General features: G+C 35.5%; 1 protein-coding gene across 1 annotated transcript in view; it reads left to right on the top strand.

Annotated features, from left to right (window-relative positions):
* adarb1b (adenosine deaminase RNA specific B1b) overlaps positions 1 to 15,883 on the top strand; it is a 139,487-nt gene that overhangs the window by 111,854 nt on the left and 11,750 nt on the right. The window contains exons 4-6 of the mRNA XM_059562484.1: positions 6,789 to 6,866; positions 10,581 to 11,503; positions 15,732 to 15,846. Of these exons, the coding sequence (XP_059418467.1) occupies positions 6,797 to 6,866; positions 10,581 to 11,503; positions 15,732 to 15,846 (1,108 nt within the window). The 5' untranslated portion in view covers positions 6,789 to 6,796. The remainder of the gene's footprint in view (positions 1 to 6,788; positions 6,867 to 10,580; positions 11,504 to 15,731; positions 15,847 to 15,883) is intronic.

The following is a 15,883-nucleotide window of genomic DNA, read 5'->3' on the forward strand; positions in this document are numbered from 1 at the left end:
TTGTTTTAATGTTTTTATTAAATATCTGTATTGACTGCATGGTCATATTATCGAATTATTTACTGCCATGATGCGACCTACAAAAGTAAAGCTTGGCGAGTCGATGAACGAGCATTGCTGCAGGTTGATTTTCGGCGGATGTGCTGTGCTTGTGCAGCCGCGGTCGTCTTCATTTCGTCGGGTGAAACATCTCTCTCACTCCGCAGCAGAGTCTGTGAGAAGCAACAACTTACCCTCCACGCGCTCTGATACCAGAAACATAACATAGCATATAAAACAATAATAATAAAAGAAATAACAGGAGAGTTTCAAAGTGGCTTAAGCTATTTTGTGTAAGCTTTTTTCCCTATAGCCTATCACATGCCAAACTAATAACATTGTAAGCATTACATCTTTAATTGCTGCTTTCTGCTGTGAAAATTTTTTTGTGATGAAAATAACAGTATATTTTTGTCAGTTTTTTTTATCTAAACAGATCGATTAACTTCAAGATTTCAAAATCAGATAGCATGCTGATAATGTAGCACTGTAAGATTACATTTGTTTGAGTCTCATCACTTTAATTTTTCATGATAATGAATGTATAATTTAAAAATTTAGACGAAAAGGAATAGTGTAATGTGTGAATGTTGCATTTCTCTCGTCGGAGAGAGCCAGCACTGTTAATATAATCAAAACTACAGTCGTATATAAACCGGTTCAGCAAGTGAAAGCCTCATAAAGACACTGTCCATATGAAAGAGCAATTCACACTTTTATCTCGACCCCCACATCCATGAATAACTACCCAAAACCCAACCCCCTTCAGCTGAACAGAATTCGGTCTGTGTTTTGGCTCTGAGGAACGGTGTGTTACTGGGCTGAAACATGCCTGCACTCAGCAGAACTCTTTGTATTCATAATTTTCTCGCAGCCCATATTATTATTTTCACAAGACCATAATGATAATAAAAAAATCATCAATTAATAATTAATCATTATTTTAAGAAAATCATTGTTATTTGTGATCGTGGATGTTTGCGGGAGGCTTTAAGACCAAGCGGAATCCTCTTTTCCCGCCTCACAGCGAGTCCCGCGCGCTCAGTGATGCAAGCTTCACTGTCTGCGGTTTGACTTTACTGAATCAGATTGAGGCGAATAAAACTTATTGATCATGAGCCCAGGGCCAGAGCAAGCTCAAATACTGCTCTAGGCAGAGCACGATCGTGCTGCCCCCCTCACATTCACAATTAGGGATCCTTAAGATGCATGTAAACATTTTTTTTTTTAATCTATGAAATTACACTAAAATAAAAACGTGCAAGCATGTTTTCAGAGTTTTTAATTTTTTCATTCTGCAAAAAGGTGAAAAGGGTAGCCTTCACAATGCAACAGCTAAGTATAAATTCTGTTTTATATGCTAATAGATAGTGTATAGAATAAAACTAAACATATGCACACATTTTTTTAGCTCACAAAACTGGAGTTTTCGATTGTTTTCTTGACTGACATACACACATTCACACACCTACATTTTCCCTAATAGACGTCAGTTTTGCCTCACTGATGTGTTAGATTTGATGGCTTCAGTCAGGGAAAATGAAAGAAAAACACTGTAGCCTAGTTGAAATATTTAATATTATTAATATTTAATATCCACAGACGAAAGTTTTGTATTTTTGAAGTTATGTGCATTTCTTAGAACGAATTCAAGCAGGATAAATATCAAGACTGTGCCTGAGCCTGTGCTTATTTTTTCTTTAAGCAACATAGTATTAAATCCTATTTTTAGATTTGACACATTTGAAAGGTGTGCAGTATTATTTGTAATATATATAATTTATATTATATTTTAAAATTCATTTAATAAAACAACATTGATTTGAACATTGAGTTATTCGTTACCTGTCCTTTATTTTGACAGATAACTTCTTGGGAATTTTTATTTTTTGTATGTAGGCCTACACAAATTTAGACATTCTTGCATGTTTTATTAATTATTTCCTTTATTTTAGTAAAACGTGAAGCACGTATAATTTAGTTCCCATTATTTAGGCCTAATTAGACTAAAACAAAAAACGAATAAATGTATATGCAGTGCTTGTGCTGCCATGGTCTTTATTTCGTCGGGTGAATCATCTCTCTCACTCCGCAGCAGAGTCCGTGAGCAGAATGAAGCAGCAACTCCTCCTCTGCGCTCAGAGCATTTAATATTCACTCCGCTGCGTGCTTACTGAAACACGCTCCACCTTCTCTACGCGGATAAAGTTAATTCAGTATGTTTGAAATTTCATTTCACGTCTCTGTCAGACGCGCGGTGAGAGTTGAGCCTTGAGTGGAGCATCAGTGGATGTGAAAAAGAAAAACGATTTTCCTTCAAATAAACCGATGTAAATTACACATTCTACTTAAACAATAAAATTATTTACGTTGTAAAGCATTTGCAAAATGTGTATGAATATTCAAACTCAAGTGTTTGTGCGAAAATTATTAATGCACATTAATGACAGGCACCCTCTTGATCACTTGAATTTTTTCCTGAGAATTAATTTACTTTAAATTGCGGTTTCTCATATACATATCTTGAAATGCTTAGAAATAAGAGCCAGCAGATTATTGTAAGTCTAAAGTTTATTAAATAATAGCAAGTTTACAATAAATGTACAAAATTGCAATAAATTGCAAAACATTCCAGTTGCGCATCCGTTGCACTGCACTACAGCTGGCAAAACCTTCTGAAGGTGGTCAATGTATCTGTTGCAGACAGTTTTTGTCAAGCAATTGCACCAAAAAGTTACAATGGCCTCAAGAAGCTGGTCTTTATTTCTTGGCTTGACCTGACGTCTGATAAATTCCTTCAGTGCGTGCCACACCAGCTCGATGGGATTAAGATCTGGTGATCTGCAAGTGAAAAAAATTGTGGGCACGGTTTGTTAAACCGAGGGAACAGTTTATGAATTCGTGAGTACGGTTTATTAACTGCGGGGACGGATTGCAAAACCGCCACGGATTGATTTTTTTTCTCCTACAGGTGACGTGCAGGGCTCCGTGCGAATGGGATCAACCCTCCCTCGCTCGTTTGCCAACGCGCCTTCTGCTGCCGAGCAGAGTTATGTGAGCAGTTTGGACTGGAGTTTGGACTGGAGCGAGTAGGGATTTTTTTTCCAAGTCGGAGCGTCGTGTTTTCACTCGCACCAAGAGCGCTCGACCACTGCTCCATCACGAGTACAATTCATGCCAACGGTGCATAATATAACTGCATATTTAGGAATAAACATAATTTTTTTTACAATTTTTTATTTTTTTTAAATGTAGGAGGCTACAGTCTACTAAACAAAAATTAAAAGCTAAATTTTTTTATTTCATTTTCATTTCGGTTCATTCTTGGTTTAAAAAAATCTTCAGGCTCCATATGCAGAGCGAAATGGGAACAGTCCAGCATTTAGCAATAATTAGTATTAACTCTGTTATTATTCTTGATTTTTCAAATTACAAGCTACAAGTATTTTTGGATTATGCCTTATGTTACAAGCACTGTCTCCCAGAGGTTTCCCCACATGTCCAGCGCTGAATTCAGGTCAACGAATTCCTACGCTCCCCAAGGAACTCTGTTGCCCACCGACGTCTGCACTTTTGAAGACACTTTCTTTTAAAATACATTTCTTTTAAATATATTTAAAAATCTGTTAATATTATATTTTAGTAGTTGTATTTTATCTGGCGATTTCTATAAAAAAATAAAATAAAACCTATATTTCCCTCAAGACCTAGTCATGTTTTTTGTGGTTGTTTTAATTTAAACGTGTCTGCTTCTATTTTAGCCAATTTATTTTCAATAAACTAAAACAAAAATAATAATAAAAAAAGGAAAATGAATACAGCTTGTTATCAGACTGTAAAAAAAAATACAATGAAAAAGTCATGACAACTCGTTTTTAAGGTTGGCAACTTTAACTTATAGAAATAATTTAAGCAATTTAATGCGTTATTATACTAGTTTAAATCTGAATTTTTAATACTATTTATCTGAATTTAGAATCTCATGGAATTTTAAGTTTAAATGGATGAAAATGCCACAGTGAATGGTAAATATAGCCTAAATAACAGAAGACCTTGATTGCATGTTACCATGAAACTAACAGAATAATTCGTTTTTTAACAATTCATGTATAAAATGGCACAGCAACATTTATATCAAACACTTTTACGTTGTCCACAACTGAGCAACGCGAGAGGAATGTATTGCGCAAGAGCGCACAAGTGAATGTGAAGAGAATTTTTAGGGGGTAGGAGGATTTTTTTATTCTTAAATGTTCATATGCATATGATTTCAGTATAACGGAAAAATATTAAAATGAGCAAAAATATGCCACAGTAGACCAGCTGCTCATGCTGAACTGCGCTGTTTACAATGAATATGTGCGTGTGAGGCACCAGCGCATAAAACAGCTGAAATACACCATACTCAATTTTTGCTTACACGGTTAAGGCATAATTGGAGACAGTTTGAAAAATCAAGAACAACAGCAGTTAATAAGAATTTTTTGCTGTTAGAGCTAATGCTGGACCGTTCTCATTTCGGTACGCATATGGAACTTGAAGGATTTCATTTATTATATTTTTCTAAGAGCAAACCAGAATGAAAAATATATATTTTTTTAATCCTTATATATATAATCCTTATATAATCCTATATATATATATATATAGGAACACACACACAGATTAGAACATTTAATATTTTTATTCTGGTTTGTTTATATATATATATATATATATATATATATATATATATATATATATATATATATAGAGTTATAATATAATATAATATAGTTATAATATAATGCTATTGATGTTTTACTTGTCCTTTCATCTTCGTTTACAAACCCTCATTTTATTTTTACAGTCAGTTCAAAATTCGTCCCTTTGCGCCATCTGGCGGTAGTTAAGCGAATTATTTTAACACACGACTGAATTCAATTAATGCAGCGGCACCGCCGTGGTGGTACGCGCGGCGGTACGCGCGACGGTAGTGCCCAAATAGGCTGTCAACCTACTGTATGTCTTTGCCAGAAGACAAAATAAGTTCAGTTTGATCTGATCTTCAAGTTCAAAAAGTCGAAGTATTCAGTATTAAGAATCAAGCATATGTTAAGTTTTGAAAGTGGTGATTTTTATAAATTCAACTATTATTTTCTCTTGTGGACGTTATGTAACCGTCTTTTATGCTAAATATCTTATTCAGGTCTTAATAAAAAAATAACATGCATTTTATATGACCCTTCGTATTCTGGTAATATGATTCATATTTTGCAGATTCTGCAAGGTGTATGTAAACAGTTGAACTCAACTGTAACTTAATCTGAATGTTAATAGATTTCCCCTTTCATTTTTTAGGCATCCTTATTTGTCATAGAACTTGAATTTGATCAACAGTTTTTTTTTTCTGTAGTTCAGATGTTTCTACTGTAAATTAACCTTTTGTGTTTCACAGAAGAAAGTCGTACAGTTTTGGAATGACTTGAGTAAATAATGACAGAATGTAATTGTTTTTTCTGTAAACTATCCCTTTTAAAATGTGTCTATGACGAAAGAGAAAGCAGAAATACTGACATTATTTCCTTGACAGCGTCTATTCTGTCAGTTAATCTAGAAGCTCTCCATATCGGCTCTGTGTCACATCGCTTTATAAAATCCACTTCACTATAGCCTCAAGTCAACGCAGCCCTCCACTCTATTATGAGCCCTTTTTTTTTGTATTTTCCTCATGTGTTTGTGTTGTATTTTTCACCTGAGCTCAAGCGGCATCTGTGTCAAGGGGACTAAAAGCCCATTGATGTCAATAACTGTATTTTTCCTCCGAGGCAGCTGAAGATGAGGTCTAATCGAATGGATATTAAGTCACAATAGACTGCTCCTGCTATTACGGCCTGTCAAGCACGGCCCTTTCTCTCAGAGATTAGTTTCTCCTGCTGAATATTTATACACTTACTGTAGGCTTAACCTCACAGTCAATGGTGTTTCATTCCTCTTCTATCCTATTCTCTGCTCTCGTCTTCCATTTCTGTCCTCTTCTCACCTCTCTTGTCCTCTTCTTTTCCTCTTGTTCGCACTGCTCCACTCGCTTGTCTAATTAAAGCAGCTCGGGATGCATGATGCCATTATTTAGAGGCATTATATGACTGCCAATGCTCTCTGTTTGGTACGTGCAAAACCAGACCTTATGGTAAAGTGTCAATTTTTAGTGAGGCTAAGGATTTGGAGGGGACTGTGTTTGTTTTCTTGAATTTGTCACTTTACTATTCACATGGTTCACACAGTCATGGAAACGGTTTTGGTAGTATGAGGGAATTTTCAAATTGTATTTTCCAGACATGGAAAAGTCATGTACATTTTCTATAATGCTGTAGGTTTTGCTTATGTGTAGAATCAAACTTATGTCACACGTGTGAATGATTTGTTCGTTTGAGTCGATTACTTTCGGTTGAATCAGTCAAATTGGTTCACAAATCAGTTTGAATGATTTTTCTGATTCATCATTTGGGGCTCAGTCTGAATTCGAAATGATTTTCAATAAATAAATTGATCCAAGGTGACATTAAAGACATTTATAATGTTATGAAAGATTTCTATTTTAGATAAATGCTGTTCTTTGAACTTTCTGCTCATAAAAGAACCCTGAAAAAAAAATCCATCACGTTGTACAAATCCCTGAGCCCAAGGTTAAGCTAAAGTAACTGTGATTATAGTTATTTAGCTCACTTTAGCAAACGGCGCTAATGATGATGTGTCTGTGTTTCTGTCAGGTGTGGCCATGGCTCAGCAAGCGCAGGGCCAGTCGAGGCGTTTCACCACCATGGATGTTGATGAGGAGGAGAACATGAGTGAGTGCTTGTATCTGAACCCCGAACCCCTTCACTAAACACCGAGTCCGGCACACTCCCCTTAACTAATGTGTCACTTAGTGAACCGTTCATGAACAGTTCTACGCCCCTCACTCTGAAACAATCCCAGCTGATACAATGTTTAAACATTGTTTAAACATTAGTTTTGATTTTGCATTTTTATAAATCAAGTTTTTTGCCATGAAAGCGCACAAAATTACCTGGCATGGAGTTAGAAAATCTAAAAATCCATGCAAACCACAATTCAATTTTATTTATTCATTTATTTGTCTTGATAAAAAATAACTTGATGATTGTAGTATGTTTTCATCTGACTGAAATGCCATTTAATAGTCAATGAAATAACAAAAACAACAAATTGTGGTTGACAATCATGTCCTAGATTAATGTGAACATTGAAATATTTGTTAATTTGACCATGTATTCAAATGTAAAAAATTATTCACATCACAGCATGCCACTTAAAATATATGACCAGAAAACATAATAATGAAAATAATTTTAAATGACTTCCTAAAACTTGTTTAAAGAGGTGGTTCACCCAAAAATGATAACAACTTTGGACCCCTTTAACTTTTATTTTAAGGACATAAAAATGAGATGACTCTAAGTGAATGATGGGAAAATTATATTTTTGGGGGTTAACTATAACTTTAAGCATCTTTTAAGTACTTTCTTTAGCCATTTCAAATTTAAAATGTAGCTAAATAATTGAAAACATATTATAGATTTAAAAAAACATTACATTTGTTGTAAAACACTAATAAACAGTGTTTTAAAACAACCATCAAACTGTGAGTATATCATAAAAATGTTGAATTCCCTGATTCATTAGACTTGAACGTGATCAAAGAAGACTGATCAGATCATGAATTACACAGCGTTCTCTCCGTGTCTCGTTCCTCTTCATTCACCAGTGCTGTGAATAGAAGGTTCTGGAAGAGTTGTTAACCCAGAGGAAATATAACCTTCTATTGTCCCGTCACTCAGTCACTTCTGTTCAGAGCCACTGACAATGGAGGGTCCTGTCATTTATTACTGGTCTGTAGTGAAGCGGACGCTTTCTTATCTTATTTTCTGCAGATAAGCATACTTGATATTCAGAAGCTTTCTACCTGTGACAGTGAATATTTCTCTATCAGGTGTAGATGTTAGAAGCAGGAAACTATAGGATTATACACAGCAATTCATTGCTCGGCAGGAGCGACGGTAATATGCATATTTTTGACACTATTTATGCACACAAAAGTAGCCAGTGCACCACACTGTTACTGGACATATAAAATTAAAGTTCATGGCTCTAGAGGAAAAAATCCTGTTTCTATGTGATTTAAGCTGTCTGTGCATCTGCACATGTTTGCTTTTACATGCACTGGAAAAAACATTGGAGTAGGAATGATTTTCACTCAGAAACTGCTAGTAAATTTCACAGATAATTACAAGAAAAAATCAGTAAGTAACTAAAGTTATAGACTACAATTATAGGATTTTCTTTTAAAACTCACTAATATTCTGTTTCATGTAGAACATTGAAAAATGTGTACCATGTAGTAGGGGCAATGTTTTTAACTGCCAACTATAAGAACTATAAGTTTTATGCTTTTTATCCATGTGCAATTAATTTTACTTTCAGCTGAAGGTGGGCAGCTCTCTAAACTCACAGCTTGAACATCTCTAAGCTGGTTTTGTTTTTCCTGGGCTGTTAAAGTTGAATTGCACAAATCTTTTGGGGTTTCTTTGTTTTTCGTGTGAAACATTGGCTTATTCTGAAACCTAGCGACCTGTCTTGCTGTCTACTTCTATGGTTACATCTTAATTGAAATTGAACCTCACTTTTGTAACATTCTAGATGGGTAGCATCATACAAGTAGGGATCCTCACACAAAGCACAGATTTGAATGAATGATTTGACTCTTAAAAGCATTAAAATACACAACAAATACAAATATTGTGTCAAATTGTCAGTTTTAATTAGATGGCATGTTTTGTTGATAGTTTTTGTTTCTGAATGTATTATAAGAGTGGATGGAATTTGTCGCAGTGAATTATGAGACTCCCTTTTGGGTGGCCTATGATGATTTAAAATGCCACCTAAGTAGGCAGCTCACTAGGTTTTGGAACAAAGCTGTTGTTTTAGCAAGATTGCTTTCCATCATTAAGGCCAGAATTGATCACATGTGTTCAAATTGTTTACACGAGCTGAAGATTTCAAGTGTGTGTGTGTGTGTGTGTGTGTGTGTGTGTGTGTGTGTGTGTTTGTGTGTAATGTGGATATGTGCATTCACACATCTAAGAAGGATTTAGATTTTTCAGATTCTGCTCCAGACTGTTTTGTATATTTCTCTCTCTCATTTTTCTCTTTCGTTCTTTCTCCTCCATGTTTTCTCTCTTGTCCCAGCCATGTTTTCTCTCTTCTCAGATGTCTTCATTTTAATTCTCGTCCTGCTTTGAACCCACTCCCTTATCCCTTATCCTACTGTTTGCAGAGAGCTCTTACTCTGTTCCCCTACTGTTCACGGATGCTATTTTCTCTCTACCAGAGCACTGAAAGCAGTAACCTAGCGAGCTTTTGCTGAAGGATGTTATAAATGAAAATTTAGCCAAAGTTCCATCAGCTTTGTGAACTGAACATGATGGTGTGTGTTTCATCTGCTTATTACGGCAAAACAGTTGTGACCTGTAAATAGAAACACATGAGAAGTCTCATGAAAAAAATTGTCCAGGTTCTATTTCACCCAAACATCAAAATTAAATAATATATTAATGATTCACTTTTATTTTATTTCATTTATTTATTTAATTGATTATTATTATTTTATTTTTTATTTTTTTTCCTGTCCAGGTTAACACATTAATGCATTCAATTTAATATGTTGCCTTATTTTTTATGCACTTATATTTTATACTGTACCAGTGTTGATTTAATTTGATTTCTAAAACCTTAAGGCGTGAAAAGCACTGCTACATAAATAAAAAATGACATCCACACAAAGTGCCAAACCTAATAATTACACATAGGCTGGTCTGTGTTTGTTTGTTTATTTATTTATTTATTTTTTAAGGATCTGACAGCAGTATTTATTCATTTATTTACAGTTATTAATTCTTTATTTTGATTTTGGGTCGAAATATGATGCTTGATAGGTTGATAGAAAAAAAAGCCATACTAAAAACTTTACAAATATGTAACTTTTAATTTTGAAACCAGTTTATTGTTATTTTTCATAACTTCTTTTATATCAAAGGGCCTGAAAAAGTGCATTTGTCATCCCTCAAAAAGAGACTTTTTAAGCAGCTGTTAGTCTTTTTAAAGCTTTGCTTTTGTTCTCCGTTAATACATATTTTATCTCCAACGAGGTGATTGATTGACTCCGCATGGGCCATTGCCTGCAAAACTGAAACTACTTTAAATTAAACTAATGATTATGATCATTTAGATTTTATACCTCATGGTCTTCCTTAATTATGTTAATTAATCTGTTTTTTTTTAGTGTCATTTCAGAAATTTCCCTCATAATGATTTTTCACAAGATTAGTCTAAAAATGTGTCATGCTAGAATCCCTCAGTACACACAACAAAAGGAACACACATCACTTGTTCGGGTACAAAGAAAGATAAAGGAATCTATAAATTTTACATTTACAAGATCCTGCAACGAAGGCGTTGTAAGTTACTCTTTCTGGGCACCGCAGGTTCATGCAGCACCGACGTAAAGGAAAACCGCAACCTGGACAACGTCTCTTCTAAGGAGGGAGCTGGCCTGGTGGAGCAGCTCCCCAATGGTAGTGGAGGAGGGGGTCGCAAGCGGCCCCTGGAGGAGGGCAACAATGGCCACGCGCACTCCAAATTCAGACCCAAGAAACGTAAGAAAACACCAGGGCCGGTTCTGCCCAAGAACGCCCTGATGCAGCTGAACGAGATAAAACCGGGTTTGCAGTACAAGCTGCTCTCGCAGACCGGCCCGGTCCATGCGCCGGTCTTCGTCATGACCGTTGAGGTTAACGCCCAGTTGTTCGAGGGTTCGGGGCCTACGAAGAAAAAGGCCAAGTTAAACGCTGCTGAAAAGGCCCTGCGTTCCTTTGTGCAGTTCCCAAACGCATCCGAGGCGCACATGGCCATGGGCCGTACTCTCACTGTCAACACGGATTTCACATCCGACCAGGCTGACTTCCCTGACATGCTCTTCAACGGGTTTGAGACACCGGCACTGTCTGAGGAAACATTTTTTCTGGGCTCCAACGGAAATGGCTCCTTAAAACCGCTGGGAGAGTATCCCGTGCCCCAAGCACCAGGTACAAACAGCCTCGTGCAGGCGCCACTGCCCTCCTCCTTCACCTCCTCAACCAATGGTAAAAACCCTGTCATGATTCTCAACGAGCTGCGGCCGGGCCTCAAATACGAGTTTGTGTCGGAGAGCGGGGAAAGCCACGCTAAAAACTTTGTGATGTCGGTGACCGTGGACACCCAGACATTTGAGGGCTCGGGACGAAATAAGAAACTTGCTAAAGCTCGGGCTGCCCAGGCAGCTCTGTCAGCGCTCTTCAACATGCAACTGGACCAAACCCCGTCACGCCAACCCATCCCAAGAGAGGGACTACAGCTGCACCTGCCGCAAGTAAGAGAACTACACCTCATACTTTCATATTGGCCTGAAAACTAGGCTACACGTAATGACAAATGTATAGTTCACCCTATAATGAAAGTTATGTGGTCATTTACGGTCCCTTCAGTGAAAGTTCAGGCAACCAAAACATCCAAAAAGTTTAATAAAGAAATTGTTCGTCCCCATAATTTGCTCAGCTAATAATGAAGATGAGTTTGTTTCTTCATTGAAATAGATTTGGAGAAATTTAGCATTACATTACTAGCTCACTTATGTATCCTCTGCAGTGAACGGGTGCCGTCGCAGACAGCCAAACCATTCCAATGATCCAATAGTTATCCACACGACTTTAGTCCATCAGTTAATGTCTTGTGTGTCAAAAAGCTACATGTTTTTAATAAACAAATCCATCACCAAGACTGTTTTTAACTCAAAACTGTTGCTTTCAGCTAAAAGACTAATCCTCTATCCATAATATTGCTTTCCCAAGTAAAAAAGTCATCTCGCCTGAATCAGGAGAGAAATTTACATAGACCATTTATAATCGAAAACAGTCCAGAACAGTTCTACAAGTATATCAGTTGGTTTTGATTTGAGAGAACAACAGGTAACAGAATTTTTCATTGAAGAAAGCATTATTAGATTTATTATTATTATTAGATTATTAGAATATTATTATATTGCCAAGAGTTATGAAGTTTTATATGATTCATTTAGGTTTTTATTTCAATCCAAACAATGAACCAGTGAGGTTTGTTTTAGCACCTGGAATTTCTTAATATCTTAATTTCTTAAATTGCGTTTCAAAGATTAATCAAAGTCTAATGGGTTTGGAAAAACATGATTATGAGTAAATGATGACAGAATTTAAATTTTTGGAGAACTGTCCCTATAAGAGTTAACTCACAGCAACCATGTTCAAAAACCATTAGATGAACAATGAAATTAACCATTGAGATGCAATGCAAAAACCGAATAGATGTAGGTTGGAGTCTAGCATTAAAACAGCTAGAAATAACACAACATAGACACATCAATTTCCATTTATCTCAAAGGGCCTTTAACCTTTTAGTTTATTCATTAAGTTTTTGAAAGGTGGTTTAATTATTAAATAGTAATGTCTCATTTATACCCTAGAGATATGCAGGCCTCAATTGGTAAATAGATGTTATAGAAGATTGCATTTCAGTTATAGATTAATAAAAGTGAATATTTTCACAAACTCAGACTTTAATATTGAACCTCATTTCAACCTTTAATAATTTAAAAACTTTAAAAACTGTGACTTCCTTTAGCACACACACCAGACTGGCTGATAAGGTCTGATTGGATCAGATCTGTAACAATCTGATGACTATAAGAAATTGGTCCTTTACATCTCATAGTGTTTAATTGAAGTTTCTGATCCTTTTAAGTTTATCAGAGATCATAATCTGAGCCTTTATAACTTGATGCGCAAAACCGGCACAAATGGCCGTCTTCATTAGGAACAAAGCCTAATGGAAATGAATTTGAGCTCTGTTAAAATATTTAGATGGATTGAGTGATATAGCATTTTGATATTACATTTTCTCCATATTTATTCCATTTGATGATAACCTTCATTTATATACTTATATAACAACATAAATGCACTTATTAATTAATCTTCATACATTTTTACTAAAATGTTTTAATATATATATAAAACTTCTCATGCTGAGACTGAGCATTTTTAAATGATTCAGACAAATTGTTGAAATTCTACATTGATTTGCTCAATTAGCCTGAATTTGTTTCAAATGAATCAAAGTTACCAATCATGACTTTGAGTCTCTTTTAGTGTTTTTGCAAGTTGTGAGACAAAGAAAGACCATGAAACTTATCTTAAGGATATTTATGGCCAAATATAAATCCAAATGGTGTTCACCATGTTGCCATGGTAATGTCATGTAATGTCATGTCACTAGCAAAGCATTGGATATATGTCATGCATATTCAATATCTCACTTCTGCCAGTGAACCAACACAGTGAGCTAAAATGACCAACAACGACTGGTGTTTGTGTGAGAAGGCGTCTATTTACACATTTCTAAAATCCTCTGTAATCCTGCTTTTGAGATAAGGCCAGGCCTGGAAGCAACCCGATCTTAATTAACATCTTCCTCTGAACCGTGTCAAAACAAGAAAATTTAGTTTGAGCCTGCCCACTACCTGTCCACTAAAGAGCAGTCCTGTCTCTGATGCTGATGGCTCTTGGGCTGTCTCTCTGCATGACAGATACAGCGCCATGAATGCAAAACCCCATTATCCATCCCTAATCTGATAGCCACATATTTAACATGATGTCAATATGAAACCCGAGGTGGATGGGTGTATTTGCTTAAGCCAGATGGCGAGAGGTTAAACAGACTCTCGTCACGCTTCAAGCATGTTTTTCCTGGACTTGAGTGTGGCAGCACAGACTGACCTCGTGTCCAGAATGGAAGGTTGAATAATATAGCGGTGTATATAATGGTCTGAGTACTGTAATTAGTAAAGTAGTGTTTTATGTCACAGTGTAAATTTTTGCTGTAAATCTAACAGATAATGCCGCATTTTAATAACCTTGTGGTAATGCCTATTTTAAATAAATCATATAATGTAATAAATCTGGTTATATATAAAAATTATATATAAATCTTTTTTTATATAATAACTAATTAATAATTTTATGTAATCATTGGATTATATGAAAAATGACATTTATATATATTTTAGATTTTAAAATCACTTAATAGCTAATAATAAAATTATCTCATATTTATAAAATAATCATAAAATGACATTATATTTTGATGTATACCATTACTTAGAACATTACTTGTAACTGCCACTTAAAATTCTAAATTATATCTTAGATTTTTATAAATATTACTACAATATTACCATAATACATTTTTAGTTATCAGACTGTAAAAAAATTATGCTGTTATTAATATAAATGTATTATATAGTCTCAAGAATGTTATTTGTCTTTGAAATATTAGTTGTTGTTTTTTTCTGCGTTAGCCTCCTTTTTCCACTTTCTTAGTTTTCTAGGCTGCTGTCCTGTGAAATCTGTCAGTGACTAGTTGGCCATTGAGTTTCCTATCATCTGTTCCTCAGGGGCTAATGGGAAATGAAAGCAAATAAAGATGATGGTGGGAACTAGTGTGTTTTATCATGAGAGTAAAACGCAGCATTCTGTTCAGTGGGAGATTTCAGTCTCCCGATAATATATTGAAAGGATGCTCCACCAAAAAACTCCCATTAGCCGTCTCCGGCCGAGTGACTCCGAAGTATTTGGGAAGTAATATTAGACTAATGTCTCTAATTCTTGCCCATTCGCCCATTGATTTTTCCCTGGCATAATCATTTTCCAGCATATTAACAGGGAGCTTAAGGAATGTGAAGTAGAGGGCACTGTTAGCGGAAGGGTTTCAATGAAATATTGATATTATATTGCAACAGCAGAAGGTGAATCTGAGGTCTGCTGTAAATTTTGCTTTACAGACATCCATAGAAGGGCAGGTTCTATGAAATATTTTCTGTGGAATCAAATTTGTGCTTGTCCCATTAAAAATCAGTGTATTATGTTAAAACTCTGTATTAGACTTTCCCTTTGCTCAGTTTTTTCTTAGAGGAATTGCATATTCACAAAGAAAAAATGTAGAGCCTTGAGCCTTGATCAGGAATTGATTGTATTATGAGAAGTGGATATTACATATTAAAGCAAGTCGGTTGAAGGAGAGAGGATAAAAACCCATATATGGACTCATCTACTGTATATAAAGCTACATAAAACTTGACTGACTTTTCTTCTCAGAATGAAGAGTTTACATGTTACATTTACCTTTTTTATATTTGTATTCCATGGCACAGACAAAATAAAAACAGAATTAAAAGATAATGCAGAGAAATAAGGACAGAATTGCGAAATTCTGTGAAAATAAAGGTCAGAATTTTGATTTTATAGCTCATAATTTTGTCTGAATTGCAAGTTTATATCATGCAATTTAAAAAAATCCAGTTTTATCCTGTGGAAGAAATGGCCTTCCGTACCCATGGGTCTTGAACAAATAGGACAAGGAGCATGTTTTGATAACTTAATATTGAATTTAGCCATGATGTGTATACTGTTCTGAATATTCCATGCCTGCCTATAGCAGTATCATGAATATACTGATGTGTGTTCATGCATTGCTGATGTGAAGTCTAATATCCATATGCTCTCCACCAGGTCCTTGCAGATGCCGTTTCTCGTCTGGTAGTGGACAAATTCAGCGAGCTCACTGACAACTTCACGTCTCCACATGCGCGACGGAAAGTTCTGGCTGGTGTTGTCATGACAACAGGTAGAGTTCTGCAGCGGATTTAGAATCGAGAACATCT

The sequence above is a fragment of the Carassius carassius genome, chromosome 11, assembly GCF_963082965.1.
Source record: "Carassius carassius chromosome 11, fCarCar2.1, whole genome shotgun sequence".
Classification (NCBI taxonomy): Eukaryota; Metazoa; Chordata; class Actinopteri; order Cypriniformes; family Cyprinidae; genus Carassius; species Carassius carassius.